Source organism: Cervus canadensis, chromosome 4, assembly GCF_019320065.1.
Source record: "Cervus canadensis isolate Bull #8, Minnesota chromosome 4, ASM1932006v1, whole genome shotgun sequence".
In the NCBI taxonomy this organism is placed as follows: Eukaryota; Metazoa; Chordata; class Mammalia; order Artiodactyla; family Cervidae; genus Cervus; species Cervus canadensis.
Window position 1 is genome coordinate 21,890,706 of NC_057389.1, and position 24,906 is coordinate 21,915,611.

At 35.8% G+C, this 24,906-nt stretch overlaps 1 protein-coding gene across 1 annotated transcript in view; it reads left to right on the forward strand.

Moving 5' to 3' along the window:
• The first annotated feature begins 4,488 nt into the window (after window positions 1-4,488).
• LOC122440808 overlaps window positions 4,489-24,906 on the forward strand; it is a 175,573-nt gene continuing 155,155 nt past the window's right edge. Inside the window, exons 1-3 of the mRNA XM_043467514.1 lie at window positions 4,489-4,532; window positions 8,265-8,378; window positions 10,941-11,229. Coding sequence (XP_043323449.1) covers window positions 4,489-4,532; window positions 8,265-8,378; window positions 10,941-11,229 — 447 coding nt within the window. The remainder of the gene's footprint in view (window positions 4,533-8,264; window positions 8,379-10,940; window positions 11,230-24,906) is intronic.

The window sequence follows — 24,906 nt, forward strand, 5'->3', positions numbered from 1 at the left end:
AGTAAAAGCAGTATTTGAAAGTTATGAGTATCTTATTTTAAATACAATTGATAGACTCTAGAAAGTATTGCTATCATTTCATTTTGAAAATAAATGACATGTATTTCTTGAAAAATCAAATTGATAACATTAAAAACCTGTTAGTTTAAGATGCTTTGCTTTTCATTAATTCTCTAGTCTACACATACCTGTCATGATCACAGATTAATTGTATGCTTTTAAAAAGCGTTTCTGCCAATTTAAATGTCTTTAAGAGGGTGTATTTTTGAATACAGTGGCGTCTTTATGAAATCATGTATACAAATGTGTATAGATGCATTAACAATGAAAGTGGGCTTTACTCACGCATTTTGAAGTATAACATTCTTTTTTGGAATATGAATTGATATTTAATATAATGGTAATAAATGATCTTTTAGAAGTTTATATTATCTACCACATTTTGTGAGAGACAATTGACCAAAAAAACCCAGGTGATTCTAAATGTATTTTAGAAGAGGCATAAACCATATTGAAAATGTACCATATGTAAAATTTGTTGTTTATTATAAGTAATTATACTCATTGGACTATTTGTTTTATGTGTATTTATATAGAGAATTTAGTTATAATTTGCATAAAATTCAGAAGCAGATGAGTGTATACTGTATGTGTATATATATTGTCAACTGAAACTGATGAATATTTTAAAAGTTCATTTAGAACATTTTACTGATTCTGTTAATTATATTTAGTAATTGGCTTATAAAGCATCTATAATAAAAATGCCTATCTATTAAGCATATAAAATTTTACTTTTATGAGTAATCTGTTTTTTTGAAAATGGGACACTGTTTCCTTTGTTCACTGTGGGCCAGCGAATACCATGGGGTGTTTGGTCTTAGACTATGCAGATTAAATATGTAGATATGAATCTATATCTGTATAGCTTATCTACCTATCTATTTATATAGTTAAGTAATGTAGTATATGTAAGTCCACTGTGTAAGAGAAGAATGCTCCTGATGTGCATTTTGCATATGTTCTCTAATTTGAAAAATATTTATTGCAGTTTCTTATTTTATCCTCCTTGTAACCAGTATTTTTGTTTGTTTATCATGCCCACCCCTTTTCACCCTTGCATAGAAACTCAGAATATAAGGTTTGTAGAGTAGGGAACTACCTGTCTGACTCTGCTGAATATCCTGCACCTAGAACAGTGTTGGACACCTAGTAGATAGATGCTCAATGATTATTTGTTGATGAAAGGACAAGTGAATTTAAATAAGAGGTAGATCTTTGTGAGACAGCTATTGCCTTATGGATCTAAGGGCTTCCCTGGTGGCTCAGATGGTAAAGAATTTGCCTGCAATGGTAAGGAATCTTCCCTGGGTCAGAAAGATACCCTGGAGAAGGGAATGGTTACCCAATCCAGTATTCTTGCCTGGAGAATTCCATGGTCAGAAGGGCCTGGCAGACTACAGTCCATAGGGTTGCAAAGAGTCAGACCTGACTGAGAGACTATTACACTATGGATCTAAAAGATTACTTCAAATACATAGACTGGTTCCTCCAACACTGGAATTCTTTGACACTGCCAAGCTGTGTTAAGGGATCACCCTTCTTGGAGTAAGACCATTGTTTTATTTGGGAATGAATGATGATGACGAGCAACTTCTAGGCTAGATTTTAAAGTTCATTTGTAGGAGAACTGTATATATATGTGTGTGTGTGTGTGTGTGTGTGTGTGTGTGTGTGTGTGATACTATCCTTGATATCAAGAATAGTCAGCAGTTCATGGAATAGGGTCAAGTTAACTGTACATACAGGAAATGAAAGCTGGAACACAGAATTATTAACAACATAGTCCTAACAAAAATATGCTGCAGGCAATTTAAATATTTTTATTTAACAAATTAAAATATATATTTAATAGAAGCATGGCTTGCAAATAGCTTGAAATGTTTTTAATTTTAACTAATGATGGAAGAAATAAATGTCAGTCACAGTCTTCCTGGGGTCCAACATTCTTGACTAATTAGGACCATTTTTGAAAGCTCCATTAGTTTCCTTGGAATACTAGGAAATCGTAAATAAAGATAGGTTTATGTTACTACACTGTGCTCCTGTGACTTAAAAATTAAGTCACACTTAAAAATTAACCTCTCTAAGTATCTAACATGCAATTCAAGAATTACATGGAGAATTTAAACTATTGATTATATTTTTGAGCAGACATTGGAATTTATCGTTTGATGTATACACTGAAATTTGTCTTTTTACATGTTTACACAACATGGGTTTAAAATGACAAATGTTAGATGGGAAACGAAATCAATGAGATATTTATTGAGCTCTTATCATGTTCCTTCCAATGAGGCTCTAAAGTTCTTAGAAAATAACCAACTGTAGATTGTCAAGTGCATAACCAACAAGCGAATATACAAGACCAGGTATAATAGGGAAGTGAGACATCAAAGAAGTGCAACCCTTTCTATTTATTTACCATTGAGAAAGAATGCTCTTCATTTGGGAGTTGGAGTAAGCACTGGTTAACCCTATTAATTCTTTGAGATGGTTAAGATACTATTTTCATCTATAAATACAGTTTTTGGAAGCTACAGTGGACTCTGTGTTGGTGCAAAAGGGAGATGTAATATGCTTCTCAAGTCATCTGCCTTCAACATCATGACTGACTCTGGTAAAATCAGATCTGTCAACAGATGTTATCATAAAGCAAAGCAGAGAATACTGATTATATGTTTTATCTGGACTACATTGTCACGCTTTTTGCTTTTAACTAGAAAAGAAATTTACACCATGTAAGTGACCATACTGTTTACTGCATTAACGATAGAGCTGTTATTGTTGTTTTAGTCACTAAGTCATGTCTGACTCTTTTTGTGACCCCATGGACTGTGGCCCACCAGGCTCCTCTGTCCATGGGATTTTCTGGGCAAGAATACTGGAGTGGGTTACCATTTCCTTTTCCAGGGAATCTTCCTGACCCAGGGATCAAACCTGTGTCTCCTGCATTGCACTAGATTCTTTACCACTGAGCCATCAGTGAAACCCCAAGGATAGAGCTAAATATGAGGAAATTGGTTAAGAATTTCTAGACCAATAGAAAAATCTCTTAACCAGGAAGTATTGGTTGAGTACCTTGTAAGAGTATACAGTGCTAGGAGCTATTTATATTTTGGGGAGTGTAGGCTTGGGAGATGTAGAAATGGAAAGCTTTGGAAGAACACTTATAAAAAGTAAAAGAGACTATGCTAAAGTAAAAGTATAAGAAATGATGCTACGTTAACTTTAAGAAACACAAGATTTGGTTGAGAAGACTGGATTAATAAACATTAAAAACAGTGAATAGTTTAAGATAACATTGAATTATGGAATCCTAGTAACACTATTATAGGAATATACAGTGAAGATAAATCAGTATGAATAGCCAAGCAAGGATTAGTAGAGAGAGTAATATTTGCAACTTTGAAATGGAACATTGAAAGAGTTGTAGAATTAAGACAGATAGAGGGCAGAGCTTTCTGGGCAAGAAAAACAAAATGATTGATGATGACCTGGATGCATGAATGAACAGAGCATGTTTTTGAGAGTGAGAAGGGAGAAGAGCTTCATATTTGGTAATAGTGATTAATATTTGTGGATAGGTGGCATAAGGCCAGATTATTTATGTTCTTGAAACTTGGTCATTAGAGATAGACATGATGATGAAATTTATGGACAGTTATTCTGACTTTCTTCTTTGTAATAGTCAACAAATATTTATTGAGCACCTGCTATGTGCAAAGTACTGTGCCAAGCACAGGTAGAACAATGGTGAACCTAATCTAATTATTGCCAAACCTCATGAAATTGTATTCTAGCAGGGAAGCTAGATTTTAACTAACTAATTATACAATTGACTCTTCACTTATGGCTTTGATTAGCTCTACAAAGGGAAGGTACAGGGCCTCATGAGTGAGTGGAACTAGTCTGAGATAGAAGGCAGTGTTAGGAAAGCTTGCCTTAAGAAGTAGTGTTTGAGTTGAACCAAAGGAAGAGTGAGATGATTGAATAAATGCGAGTCAGTGGATGGGCGGAATTTTATAGTCAGAGGAGACAATACACATCAGGACACATCCGCAGGATGAAGCCTGCCATGATTGAGGAACTTCAAGATCAGTGTGAGCAGAGTTCAGAAATACACAGAAAATGAGATGAGATGGTCTAAAATGCAATTGGAGAGGGGAGTAGACCAGATGGTGCAGACTCTCTAAGGTTTCAGTGAAAAGCCACTGAATGATTTGAAGCAATTGAGTGGCATGTTTGTTTTATATTCTAAAAAAACTATTTCAATAGCCACATGAATTGGAGGAAGGCAAGAGTACCGGAAACCACTTTGAAGCTGAGGCAGTAGTTGAATTAAGAGATGAAGATGGTTTGGACTAAGGTGGTTGTAGTAAGAATGGAGAGGGGTGTTCTTGAGACAAAACTGATCACATAAGCAAAATGCGGAAAGCGGTAAAGACTGGTTTGCTGTCATCAATATTCAAGTGGGTCAATGTGGGCTTTGTATGGATATGGGGAAACCACTCGGAGACTGACAAAAATCTGAGAAGGTCATGGAACTTGAAATTAGGAATGGAAGTTGGAAGACATGTTTGAGACATTAAAAAAAACAACATACAGATTTTTTTGACTCAAAAGTTTTAAGTCTTAGTGAATTGAGTTGGTCTTAGTGGCTAGAAGAAGAAAGTAGTATGGGGAGGAAAAAAGACAGTCATTTCACAAGTGTTGTTTGTAGTGCTAAATAGCTGTAAAGATAGATGTGAGTGTGATTCTATTTGGGAGGACATCAGTACAAATTTGAGATTGAATTAAAGTGATAAAATATGTAGAGTTTGCCAAAGAAAGAGTATAGAGAGTGAAGAATAGCAAACTAAGGCACTGATTCTGAAGTTGTTGGAAGGAATAAATAGGTGTCACCCATGACTTGGTGTACATCTGGAAACGTAGTACCTCTCAGTAAATCCCTTTTTAAGACCTCCTAAATTTTAGCTATTTAGTTTATGTTCAACTATTGAAATAAGCAGAGTCCTCTCCCAAATGTCTGTAGCTTGCCACATTTAAGAATGTTACATTGTTGTCATAAGTAGCCTTACAATCACTTTGAAATGCATAGAAATATTGAATCACTATGTTGTATGACAGGAACTAACATAGTATTGTAGGATAATTGTACTTCAAATAAACAAGCAAGTAAACTCATAAAAAAAGATCAATTTGTGGTTACCAGAGGTGGGATAATTGGATGAAGGCAGTTGAAAGGTACAAAATCCCAGTTATAAGATACATAAGTCAATAAGAGATGTGATGTACAATATGATGAATATAATTAATGCTTCTGTATGTTATATATGAAAGTTGTTAGAATAAATCCTGAGTTATCATCACAAGGAAAAAATTTTATTTCTTTAATTCTTTATCTATATGAGATTATGGATGTTCACCAAATATTGTGATAATTATTTCTTGATGTATGTAAGTCATTATGCTGTACACCTTTAAGTTATCTAGTGCTGTATGTCAATTATATCTCAATAAAAACTGGTTAAAAGAGAATATGTTACACTGAGATAAGAAAGAAAGGGAGGAGAGACTAGCTGGAGAGTGTTCATATAATTCTAGAAATAGAGAGTTTAAATAATGTTTTCTAAATATTTAATTAGAACCGATGAGCAAGTTATCCAACATATGCTTAAGAAATTTTTTAAATAAAAATGTGAGCTTTATTCTTTCATTCAGTAAATATTTCTTTCAAAAATATTTATTTATTTATTTTTGGCTTCATTGGGCCATTGTAGCTGCTGCATGGGCTTTCTCTAGTTGCGAGGGCCACTTTCCAGTGGTGTTCTGGCTTCTCATTGTGGTGGCTTCTCCACTTGCAGAGCACAGGCTCTGAAGCACGCGGGCTTCAGTAGTTGTGGTACACGGGCTCAGTAGTTGTGGTACGCGGGCTCAGTAGTTGTGGTACGCGGGCTCAGTAGTTGCGGCTCCCAGGCCCCAGAGCACAGGCTCAATAGTTGTGGTGCATGGGCTTACTCGCTCCACTGCATGTGGGATCTTTCCGAATCAGGAGTGGAACCTGTGTCTCCTGCTGTGGCAGGCGGATTCTTTAGCACTGAGCCAGCAGCAGGGAAGCCCCAGTAAATATTTCTTGAGCACTTACATGCTTGACACTCTTCTTGGTTCTATTGATTTTAGTTTTGATTACGGGATCTACAACTTAAAGGAGCAAGATAATCAATAAATAGATAGATAAAAGAAAATATCAGAAAGCTATTGGATATTTATAAATAATGCCAGGTAATGCAGCTCACTTTAGACTAGGTGGTCAGGCAAGGACTTACTTGAGGAAGCAATGTCTAAAATGATACCTTAAAACATAAAAGCATAGTTGTTACACTATTTAAGTCTATAAAGGAGGATATATACTCTCTGTCAGTTTACATAAGATTAATGAATCTATCTGTGTTCAGTAGCAAGAAAAACCTTGACTTGATCTATTTTGATTGTTCATTCAGGTCCATAAAAGACAGAAAAGAAGGGCAGAGAGCAAAACACTGTACATGGATGTGACTCTTTGGATGCTTTACTTCCATAATTCTGCATTCAACTTCAAAGAAAAAGCTACAGGCATAGTTTTTCTCTGTTTCTTGTTTTGCCTATGAACTTCAGAGTTCATTTTTAAAAGCACTTAAAAAAATCAACCTGACATTAATATATTCATAGAGACTTTTAAGCTGTGTCATGATAAAATGTTTTGTAAAGCAATACTACCAATAACATCAGGCAAATGTATCACGGGTGTTGACTGGGTAATGGGGTTATTCAAAAGTAGTCATTGGGGGACTTCTCTGGTCTTCCAATGGTTAAGACTTTGCCTTCCAATGCAGAGGGTGTGGGTTCCATTCCTGGTTGAGAAGGTAGGATCCCACATGCCTTATGTCCAAAAAAACAAAACAAAAAACAGAAGTGATATTGTAGCAAAGTTAATAAGTACTTAAAAAAAAATAGTGATTGGAACTGGGGCTAAGAAATTTTTGGATAGTAATAGAAAAGAGAGAACTTGAGCCAATTCATTGCTAATCAGTTCCATATCAGTAACTATATAATTTATATTTATTTATAGAGATTAAGGACATTTTTTCCAACGTCTAATGATATTTATAGTTTAATACATTACAAAATTTTTTACTTGTTGAAGTTATCAAGTAATATTTTTCTTTTCAAGACATTTCTTAATTGCCTACATCACAATTTTGAGAAATATTGGCATTTTTTAATCATATGTGCTTAATGTAGTTTTGGGAATCCATGTTCAGACTTGATCTATTGTTTAACAAATTTAATTAATCAATTTTCAAAAATAGGCACATGTGCACAGACTTTTTAAAAATTAAAAGTTGCATAGAGCTATATGGTTAAAAGTAGGCCCCCATCACTTGAGTTTTACTCTTTAGAAGTAACTAGCAGTTTCTTGAGGTTTGGAAACTGTTTTAAAATTTAAATTTAAATTCCTTTGTGTAAAAGTTCCTCAAATTATAATTATACTGGACTTGGGAACATTTTTCTGCTTTTTTAGAACTTTCTCTAAACTACAATGTCAAGATTGGATTTAAAGATAAATCATTAAATATCTCAGAACTGTTGAGGTTATCTTTGATGAATGCTAGGCTTCAGTGAAATCATATTGTTTATTCTTTTTGAAATTCACATTTCAGAGACTTAAAGGAAAGTTATGGGCAGTGTCCCTCAGAAAGCTATTCGTGTATGCCTTCAGGGATTTTTTTGAACTTTGTTGTGACTACAGGGAGTTCACAATTAGGTTTAGTTTGTAAACTATTTTCCTTACAGCCCCAAATACTTGACAAACTTTCAAAATGCCAAGATAATTAGTGGTTCTCCACTCATGTCAAATTAACTAATCTCTCAGCTTTGACCTGAGCCCTCATCAGTAACCTTCTCTTCAATTTCTGAACTCTTGTGAATCAGTTAAAAACTTTCAAAACAGAGCATCCTCATGGAATAAAAAGAAGATGCTTCTCAGTTCCTAATCTCTGTCCTAACAGCAGCCTAATGTCCAGTCCCACTTTCCCTTAGAAGGCAAATAAGTAGTTCATGTGTCTGTTGTGCAAAATCCCCTTAATTCTTCTCGTTTATCCTTCCGTCAGGGTTGAAGTTTAATCAGACATTCTGTGAAGCTGTTACATTCTTCTCTCTAGTTTCAAAGCTAACCTTTCAGTTCAGATTGTCCACCTTGGAGCAACAGTGACTGACAAAGGAAAAGTTGCAGCAGCATTCCCTGGTAGAATGAAGAAGGAGCACTGTGCAGTTAGGTAAGTGACTAAATAATGACTTAAATTTTCTCAATAGCATATTATAAAGAAAACTTTGGACATCAAGTATATTGTTAACTAGTGCCTAAATTGGGGAACAAACCAAGGATGTGAGCAAACATTACTTTCTCATCAGTCACAATTACTCTGTTCTAGAACCGACAAGGAAAAGTGAGGTGAGAGGAAAAGAAACCTTATTCAACACTGTGCTTTACATATACGTTTTCATTTAATCCTCTTGAAAACCTTATGTTAGCCTCGTGTTTCAGAGCCAAAATTGAGGCTTGAAGAGATTATTTAAATAAAGAAGAGTCAAAAGGAGAAATGTATAGATATCACAGAATCAGGTCAGGATATTCTTATATTTAAACAAACGAAAACTCAATAGAGAATATTATGATTTATTTCTCTATCTTGATAGTTAAGAAAAGCCTCAAGTTAATAAAATCTCAGTGCTCTGAATTTATAAATGGTCAAAATATCAGGTCATTTAAGAGAAAATAAAAGCCAGAGACCATTTGATGGGGAAAAATATAATAACTGTAAAATGAATATTTCGAGTTCAGTTGCTATGGTATCATGTAGATATAACATAAATGCATACTTGCTTCACATTTTACACATTTAGAAATTACATCTACATTCATAAGTATATCAGTATTCGAATTTCTTGACAAAAAAATACTCATTTTTGTTTGAAATTTTTCCAGCTTTATTGAGATACAATTGTCAAATAAAAATTATATATATTTCAGGTGTACCATGTGATAGCTTTCTTAAATTTACTTTTTAATTGAAGGATAATTGCTTTACAGAATTTTGTTTTCTGTCAAACCTCAACATGAATCAGCCATAGGTATACATATGTCCCCTCCCTCTTGACCCTCCCTCCCATCTCCCTCCCCATCCCACCCCTCTAGGTTGATACAGAGCCCCTGTTTGAATTCCCTGAGACCTATAACAAATTCCCATTGGTTATCTATTTTACATATGGTAATGTAAGTTTCCATGTTACTCTCTCCATTCATCTCACTCTCTCCTCTCCTCTTTCCATATCCATAAATCTGTTCTCTATATCTGTTTCTCCACTGCTGCCCTGCAAATAAATTCTTCAGTACCATTTTTCTAGAGTCCATACATATGCGTTAGTATATGATATTTATCTTTCTCTTTCTGACTTACTTTACTCTGTATAATAGGCTCTAGTTTCATCCACCTCATTAGAACTGACTCAAATGCATTCCTTTTAATGGCTGAGTAATATTCCATTGTATATATGTACCACAACTTCTTTATTCATTCATCTGTTGATAGACATCTAGGTTTCTTCCATGTTCTAGCTATTGTAAACAGTGCTGCAATGAACAATGGGCTACATGTGTCTTTTTCAATTTTGGTCTCCTCAGGGTATATGCCTGGGAGTGGGATTGCTGGGTCCCTAGTGGGATTCCTAGCTTTCTAAGGAATCTCCATACTGTCTTCCATAGTGGCTGTATCAATGAACATTCCCACCAGCAGTGCAAGAGGGTTCCCTTTCCCCCTCTCCAGCATTTGTTGTTTGTAGACTTTTTGATGATGGCCATTCTGACCTGTGTGAGGTGATATCTCATTGTGGTTTTGATTTGTATTTCTCTAACAATGCACTTCATTAATAATAATAATGCTTCACATTTTACCTATTTAGAAATTACATCTACCTTCATAGGTATGTTAGTATTTGAATTTCTTAACAAAATATTACTCATTTTTATGTTTGAAATTTTTCCAGCTTTATTTAGATACAATTATCAAATAAAAATTATACCTATTTCAGGTGTACAATGTGATAGTTTTATATATATATATACACACACACAGACTGAAAAAAATTACCACAATCAAGTTAATTAGTATACCTATAGCCTCACGTAGTTACTGCTTTTGTGTGTGTGTGGTGAGACCACAAAGACATATTTCTGTTTTTAAAAAATCATTATTTCTTTAGGTGTGTTGGGTCTTAGTTGCCCTATGCAGGCTCTTCCTTGTGACGTGGGAATTTTTCTTTAGTTGTGGTACAAAGGCTTCAGAGCAAGCCGTAGTTCGCGGCACGCGGGTTTAGGCACCGGCTTAGTTGTTCCTAAGCATGTGGAGATCTTAGTTTTCTGACCAGGTGTGGAACTGGCATCCCCTGCATTGGAAGCCAGATTCTTAACCACGGGACCACTAGGGAAGTCCCTTAAGGCACAGTTTCTTAAATTTACAGTGTAGTTTTTGTTGTTTTTGCTGTAAAAATTGTTATTGTTCCCATTTGGTGCAAGGCTTCGGAGAGGGCTCCACAGTTGTTGAAAAAAAAAACAAAAACCTGCCTAGTGGCTGCAGAGAGAAGCTTCAGGCAGAAACCCTGACACCAGAGGGTCTTTCAAAGGTCGCTGGGCTCCAGAGGCTCCTAGTCAGTGCTTGGGGGTGAGCCTTTCGAAGCGATACTCGCCGAGGCCTGCCTGGGGCCCAGCCGGCCTGTGGAGGTTGCTCAGGTGGTCGCCATCTTGGGGCGCTTCCCCGGCTCAGGTAGGACGGGCTCTCCAGGAAGTCGCCGCGGTGGGGGCCTGGCGGGCGGAAGTCGGGCTGTGCAGATCCAAAATGGAGTGCTTCAGGGTCTTCTCATGAGAACGGCAGCTTCCAGAGTCTCCTGGGTTTTTCCGCACTCGTCTTGAGAGGGCTTCTGCTTTACCTGGAAGAGGGCCGTAATCGCACCGGGTTGCATTTTCAAAAGGCTCTGGGAGCCCTGGCACTTCCCCTCTGCCGATTGGCGGGAAAAGTGCCCCACATCCTCCAGAGCCACGTTGTGACTGTCGAAATAGAAGCCCAGAGACAGGTAAGCGTAGAGGCTCCCGCAGCCGCAAGCTGACCGGGCAGTGGACGGCAGCCTCCCCCTGGGTAGAATAATTTTGAGGAATATGGGAGTTCACATTTGATCAACTGTAAGGAGCTAAACTCAAAGGCTGGTGTTAGCTGGGCCGGGAGGCCCAGGATAGCTGAGGAAAAAGGGAGGGAAAAGGTTGTTTTTTTTGTTGTTGTTGTTGGCTTCAATGAAAGCCATGTGACACCTTACCTCCCTGACCAGAAATAGAACCCATGTCCAGTTGTGGTATAAGGGCAGATTCTTAACCACTGAACCATCAGGGAAGATCCATAAGACAGCATCATTAACTAACTGTTGTTCACATGCTGTACATTAGATTCCCAGAGCTTATTCATCTTATAACTAAAAATTTATATCCTTTGACCAACATTCCCTGATTCCCCTTACCCCTAGCCCCTGGCAACTACCAATTCTACTCTCTGGTTCTGTGAGTATGACTTTTTTTAGATTCTACATATACAAGTGAGATCATACAGTATTTGTCTTTCTGTAGCTGCTTTATTTCACTTAGCATAGGCTTCAAGTTTCATCCATGTTATAATTGACAGGATTTTCTTTTTATGCTGAATAATATTCCTTTGTGTATATATATATATATTATATACAAAGGAATATTATATATGTGTGTATATCTATCTATCTATAGCACTCTTTTTTTATTATCCCTTCATCCACTGGTAGATACTTGTTTCCCTGTCATGGCTATTGTGAATACTACTTCATTAAACACGGTAAGTGCATACATCTTTTTGAGTTAGTGTTACTATTTACTTTGGATATATAACTAGAAATAGAATTGCTGGATCATATGGTAGTTCTGTTTTTTATTTTTTGATGAACCTCTGTACTATTTTCCATAGTGGCTGCATCAATTTACATTTCCACTAATGTGGCATGAGTGTTCTCTTTTCTCCGTGTCCTGGCCATAACTTATTTCTTGTCTTTTTGGTAACAGGGATCCTAACAAATTTCAGGTGATCTCTCTTTGTGATTTTGATTTTAATTTCTCTGATGATTAATGATATGGAGCAATTTTAAAGGTATAGTTGTTTCTTGGTATTCTTGGGGAATTGTCCAGGATGCCCATGGATACCAAAATCCAAGGATGCTCAAGTCCTTTATATGAAAATGGTGTGGTACAGTCAGACCTCTGTATCTGTAGGTTCCTCATCCTCAGTTTAACCAACTTCAGATAGAGTTAGAAGTTAAATGTAAACCCTGTGGATACAGAGGGCTGACTGTACCTGTTGGCCATTTGTATGTCTTTGGAAAAAAGTCTGAGTTCTTTGCCATTTTTAAAATTAGGTTATTAGTTTTTTTGTGAGTTCTTTATATAGTTTAAATATTAACCCCCTTAACAGACATATGGTTTGCAATTTTTTTCTCCCATTCTGTAGGTTGCCTTTCATTTTGTTGATTCTGTACAGAAGCTTCTTAGTTTCATGTGGGTCTCACTTGTTTATTTTTGCTCTTTTGCCTGTGTATAGTGTGAAATATTGTCTTTAATTTCATGGAAAGAAATTTCACGTTCATTGGAACTATGTTTACTATCGATGATGATATGGCTGTACAAACACATTAACCCTAACTTTAAGTAGTGACAGTTTGCCCTGCCTTGTGTCTAAGTATGTGAGAAGTGTCTTTGATGATCAAAAGAAAGTTGATATTAACATAACCCACATTTGGTACTCAAGAATAATCAAATATATACCAATATTTTTTCCTTTAAGCCTTTGAGTTTAAACACACTCTTGAATTTGTGGCTTTGCACGCTGTCCTAATGGCTTGGAAAGCAAGTTGACACTGGGCAAAATTGTAACATAAGGGATGTTCATAACTTGTAATTTAGTAACGGATTGTCTTTGTTCTGCTACTTTTGCCTTCATACTTGTTTCCTCTTCTTACACCCTTATTCCTCCTTGAAGACAGCCAGTTCTTTCTTTTCTGATTTTACCCTGGTAATTTTTGCTGTAGGGATGGGATTGGAAGGAACTAACTCCTGAGGTGAAAATTGCTTATATGGTTTAATGCCTTATTTCTTAAAACACAGTGTAGGTCAATGGAGTGAAAATTGCTTTATTTAACAAGCACTCACTCACCATTCTGTGTGAGTGTTTTATAAATGTTAATCATTTAATTTTCACAATAACCTATTAGGTAGATTTTTAATTGTGGAATTTCTCAAATAATCAGTAGGGGAAAGGTTGGGAAGCAGTTGATCCTTTTATCTTTGAAATCATTTCGTGAAATGAAATTCTGTTTCAATAGCCAGCCCCATTTTTACTCCCATGATGATAATCATGAACCAAGACAAATCAAGCACAGGATCTTGTGGTCTGTCTGGTTTTCTGTGTGGTAGTGATGATAAGACTCACTTAGACCCTCACAACAGGGGTCTTACTGACTCATATTACAAAAAGAAGTGTTCACATCTAATTTTTAAAAGTTTTAGAGATTTGCTAATTCTTGAATTTTTACTATATGTATAATTGAAGTGTAAGTTAATTTTTTATGTTACACACCTTTTATATCTAGTATTTTAATATATGTTGTTTATTTTTGACTTTTGGAGTATCCAATATGATATCAATTTTAAAATGAGTTATCTATAAATAATATTTGCTTTAAGTTTATAAAAACATGCATATTCTTAGAGAAGCCTTTCTTCATAAGAATGAATATGAATTGTATATTTATTCTTAGTGCTATATGTGTGTGCTGCGCTGTGCTGTGCTTAGTTGCTCGGTTGTGTCTGACTCTTTGTGACTCCACGGACTGTAGCCTTCCAGGCTCCTCTGTCCATGGGATTCTCCAGGCAAGAATGCTGGAGTGGGTTTCATGCCCTCCTTCAAGGGATTTTCCAGACCCAGGGATTGAACCCCTGTTTCTTCTGTCTCCTGCATTGCCAGATGGGTTCTTTTTATAAAAAATTAATTAATTTTAATAGGATAATTATTTTACAATATTGTGATGGTTTTTCCATACATCAACATGAATCAGCCATGGGTGCACATATGTCCCCTCCATCCTGAACCCCCCTCCCACATCCCTCCCAACCCCATTCTTCTGGGTTGTCCCAGAGCACTGGCTTTGAGTACCCTGCTTCATGCATCAAACTTGCACTGATCATCTCTTTTATATATGGTAATACCAGTCCATCCTAAAGGAGATCAGTCCTGGGGGTTCATTGGAAGGACTGATGCTGAAGCTGAAACTCCAATACTTTGGCCACCTCATGTGAAGAGTTGACTCACTGGAAAAGACCCTGATGCGGGGAGGGATTGGGGGCAGGAGGAGATGGGGATGACAGAGGATGAGATGGCTGGATGGCATCATCGACTCGATGGGCATGAATTTGAGTAAACTCCGGTAGTTGGTGATGGACAGGGAGGCCTGGCGTGCTGCGATTCATGGGGTCGCAAAGAGTCAGACACAACTGAGCGACTGAACTGAACTGAATTGAACTGAATATACATGTTTCAATGCTGTTCTCTCAAATCATCCCACCCTTACCTTCTCCCACATAGTCCAAAAGTCTGTTCTTTACATTTGTGTCTCTTTTGCTACGTTGCATATAGGATCGTCATTCCTGTCTTTCTAAATTTAATATATATGCGTTAATATACTATATTGGTGTTTCTCTTTCTGACTTACTTCACTCTGTGTAATAGGCTCCAGTTTCATCTACCTTATTAGAACTGAGATGTGTTCTTTTTTATGAGTAATATTCCATAGTGTATATATACCACAACTTCCTTATCCATTTGTCTGCCGATGGACATCTGGGTTGCTTCCATGTCCTAGCTTTTGTAAACAGTGCTGCAGTGAATGTTGGGGTACGTGTGTCTCTTTCAATTCACCAGATCGGTTCTTTACCACTAGCACTGGCTGGGAAGCCCAATAGTGCTACACAGAGGTATTAATATATTTTAAGAATATTGTAAATTATTTTTTTAATTTTAGTTATTTAACCCTGTTTAATGGGTGACAATATTTAAATGTGAAATCAGTTCAGTTCAGTTGCTCAGTCGTGTCCGACTCTTTGCAACTCCATGGACTGCAACACGCCAGGCCTTCCTGTCCATCACCAACTTCTGGAGTTTACTCAAACTCATGTCCATTGAGTCAGTGATGCCATCCAACCATCTCATCCTCTGTCTTCTCCTTCCCTTCCCACCTTCAATCTTTCCCAGCATCATGTCATTTTAGCTGCTGAATAATAATTCTCTATCAGGAGACTTCAAAACCCCCTTCTAAGTATATGAAAGAATGAAAGGATTAAAATTCACACAATAACTATTTTAACTGAATTATTACCTAACTTTTTAGAGTATGTGGAAGAATCACTAAGAAAAATTATGTAAACAGTGAATGAAACAGAAAAGAAAAAGTGCTAACAAGAGTAGACTGATTTTAATTAAGAAGTATGAAGTTATAACTTTAATTGCAAATCTCATATGAAAAATTGATAGGAAATTTGTCTACTCTGAAGCTTATTATTATATGGTACTTCTATAGTACTTGTCAGTTGACATCTCAACTGATAATTTCTCAAAAAAATCTTTGAAGAAATAGTGCAACTTTTTGGTTAAGGTCAATACAGACAGGTATATAACAGTAATTCTTAACCAGTATTGTAGTTATGGTGGATTAAGTCAGACAAAAAAAAAAAAAATGTGCATCTCAGTTTTACATTACTCATTTAAATTACTAAGTCATATTCTATGAAACATTTTGTTGATACTATGACATTTATAACACTTAGCTGATTGGACCTACCCAGTATATATGACAAAGGACAAATTCTACACACTGGTAAGAATTCAACCTTCCTTATGAACATTGTTTAAATTCAGAAAAGCATTCATCTGTATTGCAGCTTCACTTTGTGCTTAAGAGATGTACTTCTAGAACTAGTTTTTGCTATATTGATGCTTTACAAACTTACTATTTAATAAAAATTGAATTCTGGATAATTCCCTTTTGTCTTCCCATCTACCACAAGGAATTAAGGAGGAGGAAAATAAAAATAAAAACTGTTCTAATGAAATACCTAGGGAAAAGATTATAGATCCTTTTTTTTTTTTTTTTCCCAACAGCTGTAAATTTAGGGCATTCAAAAGAATTTATGCAAAATCAAAGCTGAAATGAAAACTTTCTCTTTTTCCTAGGGAATTTAGTTCAGTGACTGTAATGTGCCCATACTACTTCTAAAACCAGAAATGAGTTAATCTGTAGCTTCACTACATACAGATTCCTTAAGAAGTATCATATGATTGTTGATCTGAAATGTGCCTTAGATATATTATCTAAATGTTGTCAACCACTGTAGTAAATTTAAAACCACTGTAGTAAATCACTTAAGAAAGACACTTTTTCAGAGATTCACATGAGAGTTTATTGTATTTCAAAATGTTTGCAATTTATTATTAGTCATTGTTTCCTGCACAATTATTGGTACCACTCACATTTTACAGATTAGGAAATAATTTGGGCACATACTAAATAAAGTCTAAATAAAGTAGAATCATTATCAAGATATTTTACAAAGATGAGATTTGGGGATTGGTTTACAAAGATGGGGTTTGGGGCATGTCCTTGGACTTCAATGAAATGCTAAGTTCTGTGTCAATAGAACATGAAATATTCAAAACTGATGGCATGTGGTGACATCACAGTTAATAAATCACTGCCTATAATTGGTTGTGATGAAGTACGTTCTGAAAAAAGTACCTTGGGAGTCTAAGTGGTTCCTGTACTTGACTGTTGTGGCTGAATTAATAACTAAAAGAACCTTAGTGTGGGATGGACTCTTCCGAATGAACTGGAACATTAACAGAAAGAAAACTCAGAAGCACCAGTTTTTAACTCTTAGTTTAAAGCATGGTCAGAGAACCTGTGAACTGCTATAGGAGCCTTAAATAAATCTCTTATTTCTTATATCAAAAGTACCAGTATTACTGGAAGTCAAACACAAAATTTAATAGTAAAGATTACAAAGTTTTTTTTTAGTAGATTTTTTTCCTATTCTTTTTAAAATTTGTTTCCCATTTAGGTTAGTAAAGATATCAAAGTTATACATTGAATTCACAGGCTCACCACATACTGAAAGTCAGGGCATCCATTGGAAGATGTGGGACTCTGAAAGTTGGAATGGAGGCATTGTCAATGAAAACAGCTTGCCTCCGGAAGGAAGACTAGCCTTCCCTGGCTTGCAAATTCTATACTAATGCTACCCAAGGCACTACTATGAAAGAGCATGCCCATTCTCCTCAAGACTCACCCCAACTATTCTTTGTAGATGCATTACTGGATCATAACTCAGTATGCTCCAAAGTACAAAATCTCATCCAAGAAGAAATGGTTTATATCCAAGGAGATTGTAAAATCCTGCCAATTTATATTGACAGAAATCCAGGGAATATATAAGGGAATGAAATCTAAGGGTGTTGGAACAAGGGTGGTGGAGTAGAACATTGGGTTTGGTCACTTTTATGGATGTGGGTGCACTTAACTAAAGATTCTGAGTTTAATGCACTTGATGCCTGTATAGCTGGTGGACTCTAACAGTTTATTTGCTTGGTTGACTGAAATTTAGATTCAATGATGAGGAAGAGATGCCATAATTTCTTTGGAATAGTAGAAGTCAAAAGCTTATGGATATAGGAATGTTGAAGTAGGTTTATCATACATGTCATACATAGCCAGCCATTCCTAACCACATCCCCTGAGCCATGCCAGAGGACTCTCACTTTACAAGGGCTTGGGGAAGTAAATTAGGGAGGGAAGCACCTGAATCTTTGAATAGCTCTGTGGTGAATTCTTCTGTAGTCCAAATAGTAACACTTAATTTCCAAAAACACATTGGGTATATTTACTATAATGGATAGCAGAGACTTGGTAGTCCAAATTCGAATGTTTGGACCAGAGGAATGTTTAATGAAAGGCAGTCCTGTCAGTGGGTAGGATTTCAAGCTGTCCATTTGCCTGATTTGAGATATGGGTGGAAGTACATTGTATTAGTTTGCTAGAGCTGTCATACAAAGTACCGCACACTAAGTGAGTTACATAACAGAAATTTATTTCCTTACAGTTCCAGAGGCTAGAGTTCAAGATCAAGCAGTCAGAGGGGTGGTTTCTTATGAGGTTTATCTTTAAATAGTAAAAAGCCCTCTTTCCCCTATGCCTTCACAGTCTTTCCTCTTTGCATGTCTGTATTCTAATCTCTTTTATGAACACTAGCCATTGCTGCTTCCCAAGAAAGGAATGTTTCCACCTGGGGACCCACATGGTTCCATTGAATTAGGATGTCAGCTGGATATTTTGGGCTTCATATTCCACTAGACCAAGAGGCCAGAGTGATTAATCCCAAATTACCAATTACCCTTTGGATGTGTGTGTGTGTGTGTGTCTGTGTGTGTGCATGGAGGTAGAAAAAGCAAGAAAGAAAATGTGCAGAGTTGATACTGTCTTAATTTCTATAGCTGGTCGTGAGACCATGGTTGATATTTTAAAAATTCCTTCTTCCATCACCGATTTCCTGTTTCCTTTGCCTTCCGTAAGCCAGGGCTTCAGTTGGTCAGTCCTTTACCTGGCAAGGTCACCCACCCAAACTTTAACATGTGATGGATCTGAATCCTGCTCTTTTTTCGTTGGTTGTAGTTTTTCATTAATTTTTCCTGTTGGACATGGAAGTTACTAAGAAGTGCCCAGAGAATTCCAGATAGTGGTCTCCTTGCCCTGTTGGGTAGGTCAAGGCAGTCACAATCAAGACAATGAACACATCTAAGACCCCAATTGGTTCCCTCCTATCACTTTGTAACTTCTCTCCCCCAACCCTGGCCCCCCGTATTTCTCCCTGACCCTCACATACCCAGGTATTCTCTAAATTTTATATAAATTTGATCACATAGTGCATATTCTTTTTTTTTTTTGGCCAGGCCTTTTTTTCACTCAGTGTAATCATCTTTCAAATCATCCATGTTATTAATTGCATCAGTAGTTCAGTCCTTTTTATTCCTAAGTAGTATTATAGTATTATTGTCTGTTGTTTTAGTTGCCAAGTCAGGTCTGACACTTTTTCAGCCCCATGGACTATAGCCCACCAGGTTTCTCTGTCCATGGGATTTCTCAGGCAACAGTACTGGAGTAGATTGTCATTCCTTTCTCCAGGGGATCTTCCTGATCCAGGGATCGAACCTATGTCTCCTGCATTGGTAGGTGGATTATTTACCGCTGAGCTATCAGTAGCTCAGCGGTAAAGAATCCACCTGCATTGTAGGAGAAGCAGGAGATGAGGGTTCGATCCCTGGGAAGATCCGCTGGAGTAGGAAATGACAACCCACTCCAGTATTTTCGCCTGGAAAAAATCCCTTGGACCGAGAAGGCTGCCAGCTTCCAGTCTATGGGGTCACAAAGAGTTGGACACGACTGAGTGACTAAGCATGCAGCACAGCACAGTATTTTAGTTTATGGATGTATCACAGTTTGTTTCACCATTCACTTATTAACGGATATTTGAATCATTTCCAGTTTTTGACAATTCAAGTAAAGCTGCTGTGAACCTGTATCAACTCTTTGTATGGATATTACTTTGATTTCTCTTGAGCAAATACCTAAGACTGGACTGACTGAATTGTATGATAGTTGTGGGTTAACTTTTTAAGAAACTACCAAACCTTAAAAAAGTTATCATTTAAACCCAGCACAAGAGTTCTAGGCCCATATCCTCAGGAATTCTTCATATGGCCAGTCTTTTTAATCTTAGACATTGAAATAGTGTAGTAATATTACTGTATCACTTCATTTGATTTCCATGATGATTAGTGAAACCGTTATTACAATCAAGATAACACACATATTCATCACCTTAGAGAATTTCCTGGGTATTTATTTACCATTCATGTATTTTCTTTGGTAAAGGTGATTATTCAAATCTTTTACCTATTTTTCAAAGTGGATTTTTAGAAATTATTAGTGAGTTTTGGTTTTCTGACTTGTTTATTTTGGGTAAAAGTCCTTTATAAGATATATAATTTGTAAATATTTTCTCCTAGTTTGTGGCATTTATTTTCATTCTTTTAACAATGTCTTTTGAGGAGTAAAAGTCTTTAATTTTGATGAGGTCCAGCTTATCAGTTTTTTCTTTTATGGATTATGTTTTTGTAGGTACAAAATCTTTGACTAACCCAATGTCACAAATGTTTTCTCCTAGAATTTTGGTAATTTTGGTTTTATATTTAGGTCTGTGATCCATTTTATTTTTAATATTTGTGTGCGGCATGAGGCATGAAAGTTTTTTTTTTTTTTTTTTTCCTATGGTTATCCAGTAGTTCCAGGATCATTTGCTGGTAATTAACAATTCATATTAAATTTTCTCTTTTCAAATAGCTAGTGTGGTTTCTATTTCCTGACTGCACTCTGATACAACCTGGCTGTCTCATGAATTGTGATCTGGATTTCTAAATTTTTTAATTAACATTTTTTTCTAGATTGTCACAGCATAATGCATAAATAGTGTCAAAATGGAGCCCTCATGATAAACATGTAGTTAGTAATATTCATTTTGTTGTAAATAAGTTTAAAAAGTTCTGGTTACCCATTACAAGGTGATAAAATATTTTAAGAGGAAATGAATGTTTCCCAGTCAATGCTCCTACATTTTAAACATTGGATTCTGAGCACATCTAAGGTTTTGGATTGGAATGGGTATTGTTAAGTGTTTTGCAATACCTAAGTTAAGTATTAAAAATAAATGACTATCAATTTGTTTTTCCTATATATTTCTTGGAATATATAATGGATGAATGGAGAGATAATTTACGTTGGATGAAATCAACCTGCCAATCAACCAGTTAATTAACCAACCAACAAGTAAACAAATTGATGCCTAGATCCAAAATCAAAACAATGGGATTAGTGAAGTAAGAGATGTCAAAAATGAAGTGTTTTGAACCTTCTAGGTGACTTAATCACTCATTCTTTTCAACTATTTTTAGGTCATAATACAGATGGAATAGTGCTAAAAATGAAGGCCCAACAACTTGGAATCCCTCAAGGGCCTGAAGTTCCTTGTCATTAGAAACTTGATCCTTGAACCAGATTTTGTTTTTTGGATCTTGGTAGGAAGCAGAATGTGGAGATCATAAAGCATACAGTTTGTGCTTTTGAACCAACTGCTGCCTGTGCTTTCTCTTTCATAACAATCCCAGGTTTAGGGCATGTTGTGAATTAATGAGTATATAGGTATGACCAAGCCTGTTATTTAATGAAAAAGACTATTCCTTTTAAGTTAATGATTTGAATATATACATACCCTAAAAGTAATTCTTAAATTTCAAACGTTTATAAAATAGCCAATTGTGCTGTTTCTTCTGCAGCTTGACCAGGCATTCATTTTCTTTTGTACAGTGAAGAGGAAAAAAAAAGTTTGTAATATTGAGAGACTTTTTAATGAGGTTGCAAAGAGCCAGGATACATTTAAAATACTGAGAAAGAATTTAAAACCAATTTTTAGACCAAAGAATAAAGAAGAGATTGGTTGATAAACTACTCAGAAATAGAAACCATGTTAAAGGTGATGTTTTGGCTGTTAGGCTTTCTTCAGGCCTTAATATATAAAACTAACATTTTTATATTTCTTATTCTGCCCAAGGAAGGCCTCAAAGACAGAATGCTGCCTTTAACCTTATTCTATATTCCATGGAGTATTTTAAAGACTAGAAGAATATTGCTGGGGCAAAAATGATTGGGGCTTTGAAAGATCAGAAGAAATCTATCATTATTTTTTTTTAAATAAGCAGACACAGAGAACTTCATCCAAAAAGTTATTCTGAATTCAGTGTTCTAGCCAGACTTTTGTAGTAAATAAATAAGACTGACCTAGAGTTCACTGTATTTCTGGATCTGAGTGTTACTTTCTTTTAGGTTGGTTTACTTGAAACTTTACCTACTTTTCTACAATAGATTACTTATATTTTAGTTTTAAGTCAAATAGTGAATTAAAAAGTGATTTCAATTGATAACCGAATTGCTCAGTACATTTTACTTATGTTTGCTTTCATAACAGCTTGAAAATATTATTAAATTCTATGAAGATATTTTCTAGAGATTGTTAAAATCACACTATTTTATTTTTTCTCATTGACTTTTGTATATAGAATTTTTTAAATAAATGAATTAACAGTCTAGGAGAAGTAAAAATGACAGAAATCAGGGCATTAATTCAAAAAACTATTGGCAAGTTGGTCTTCATATCTTTTTTGAGAGGAAAATAGGAAAAATTTTAATATGCATTATATATTAGATATTACTATGTCAACACTGAATTTTTTTATTTTTGATATTGAAGTATAGTTGAATGACAATATTATATTATTTTCAGGTGTATAGCATAGTGATTTGATATTTTTATACATTATGCTTCAAACAAAGTTATTGGTTTGGCCAGAAAGTTCATTCTTATTTTTCCACAACATCTAATGGGAAAAACTGGAAAGAACTTTTGGGTAACCCACTGTTACAATGTTATTGACTGTATTCCCTATGCTGTATTTTACATCCCTGTGACTTACTTATTTTGTAACTGGTAGTTTATGCCTCTTAATTCCCTTCATCTGTTTTCCCATCCCCTGACCCCTCTCCCCTCTGGCAACCACCAGTTCTGTGAGTCTGTTTCTGTTTTGTTGTATTTGTTCATTTGTTTTGCTTTTTAGATTCCATATGTACAGTACTTGTATTTCTCTGTCTGACTTATTTCACTTTGCATAATACCCTCTAGGCCTATTCATGTTGTTGTATCTTTTTGTTTGTCTACTGAGCAAACACATATGCTCTGAAAAAATGTTTATCTTGACAGATATGGCCAGGTGCATGCATGGATTGTGACATTCACTGAGGAGTGCCAGACTGTGTTCTAAATATCTAGGTAGCTGCCAAAATCACCAACTACTTGGGTCACTTGTGAATAAAATATGGAAAAAATATCTGCATAGAATGAGGAAAGAGAGTTGCAAAAAGGAGGGCACTATTGATTACTGAAAGTCAACTCTGAACCAAATGCTTCTGCATATCTTATCTTAATTCTCATAGTAACCTCATTAGGGAGAAAGCAAATTCCCATTACCATATAGCTAGAGAATGTCATATCCAGCCCTGATGTGTTTGCTCTCCAAGCTTGCTTCTCTAATGACACCGAGTTACCTCTTAAATATATACCAGATAATATTGATTCATTAATTTTGTAGGAAGCAACAACTTTATAACCAAATAGTATTCCATCTAATACTATGAATATATTAAATACTCATGAAAAGTTACATCTTTAATATTAACTTTTATGTATTCTGTAAAAACATGTAGACTTCATATGCTGCTTTTAATTCAAAGTTTATTTTTAGCTTCATTTTCCTAATTTTCAGTGCTGACTGAATGTTGATGAACTGTATCGTAAGTTTTTTCTGGGATGAAATAGATTAATGTAACCCAAATGACTAAGTAAAATAAAACAGGCATACCCCTTTTTATTGCACTCCACTTTATTGTGCTTCACAAATACTGAGTTTTTGACAAATTGAAAGTTTGTGGCAACCCTTTGTCGAGCAAGTCCATAAGTTCCACTTTCCAATAGCATTTGTTCACTTCATGTCTCTGAGTCACATTTTGGTAATTCTTGTCATAGTTCAAATTTTCATTATTTTATAGTTACAGTGATCTATAATCAGAGATCTTTGATGTTACTGTTATAATTGTTTTGGGGCACCGTGTGCGACAACCATGTAAGATGTTGATCTTAATCCATAAATGTTGTATCTGTTCTGACTGCTCCATCAATGGGCCATTCCCCTGTCTCTCTCCCTCTCTTCAGCCTTCTCTATTCCCTCAGGTATGGCAGTACTAAAATTAGACCAATTAATAACCTTATGATGGTCTCTTAAGTGTTCAAATGCAAGGATTAGAAGTCTCTCATTTTAGATCAAAAGCTAGAAACGATAATGCTTAGTGAGGAAGGCCCATCAAAAGCAGAGATAGGCCAAAAGCTAGACCTCTTACATCAGTTACCCAAGTTTTAAAGGCAAAGAAAAAATTCTTGAAAGAAATTAAAAGTGATAGTCCAGTGAACATTTGAACGATAGGAAAGTAAACATCCTTTATTGCTGACATAAAGAAAGCTTTAGTGGTCTGGATAGAAAATCAAACCATCCACAGCATTCCAAAATCCATCCAGAGCAAGGCACTAACTCTGTTCAATTCTCTGAAAGCTGAGAGAGGTGTGGAGGCTACAGAGGAAAAGTCTGAAGTTAACAGAAGCTACTGGTTCATGAGGTTGAAGGAAAGAAGCCATCTTTACAACATAAAAGTACAAGATGAAGCAGCAATTACTGGTGGAGAAGCCACTGCAAATTATCCAGAGGATCTAGCTAAGATAATGAATGATGGTGACTACACTAAACAACAAACTTTCATTGTAGATGAAACAACCTTATATTGGAAGAAAATGCAGTCTAGAACTTTCATAGCTAGCGAGGGGAAGTCAGTGTCTGGCTTCAGAGCTTCAAAAGGTTGAATGACTCTCTTGTTAGGGGCTAATGCAGCTGATAACTTTAAGTTGAAGCCAACGCGTATCTACCA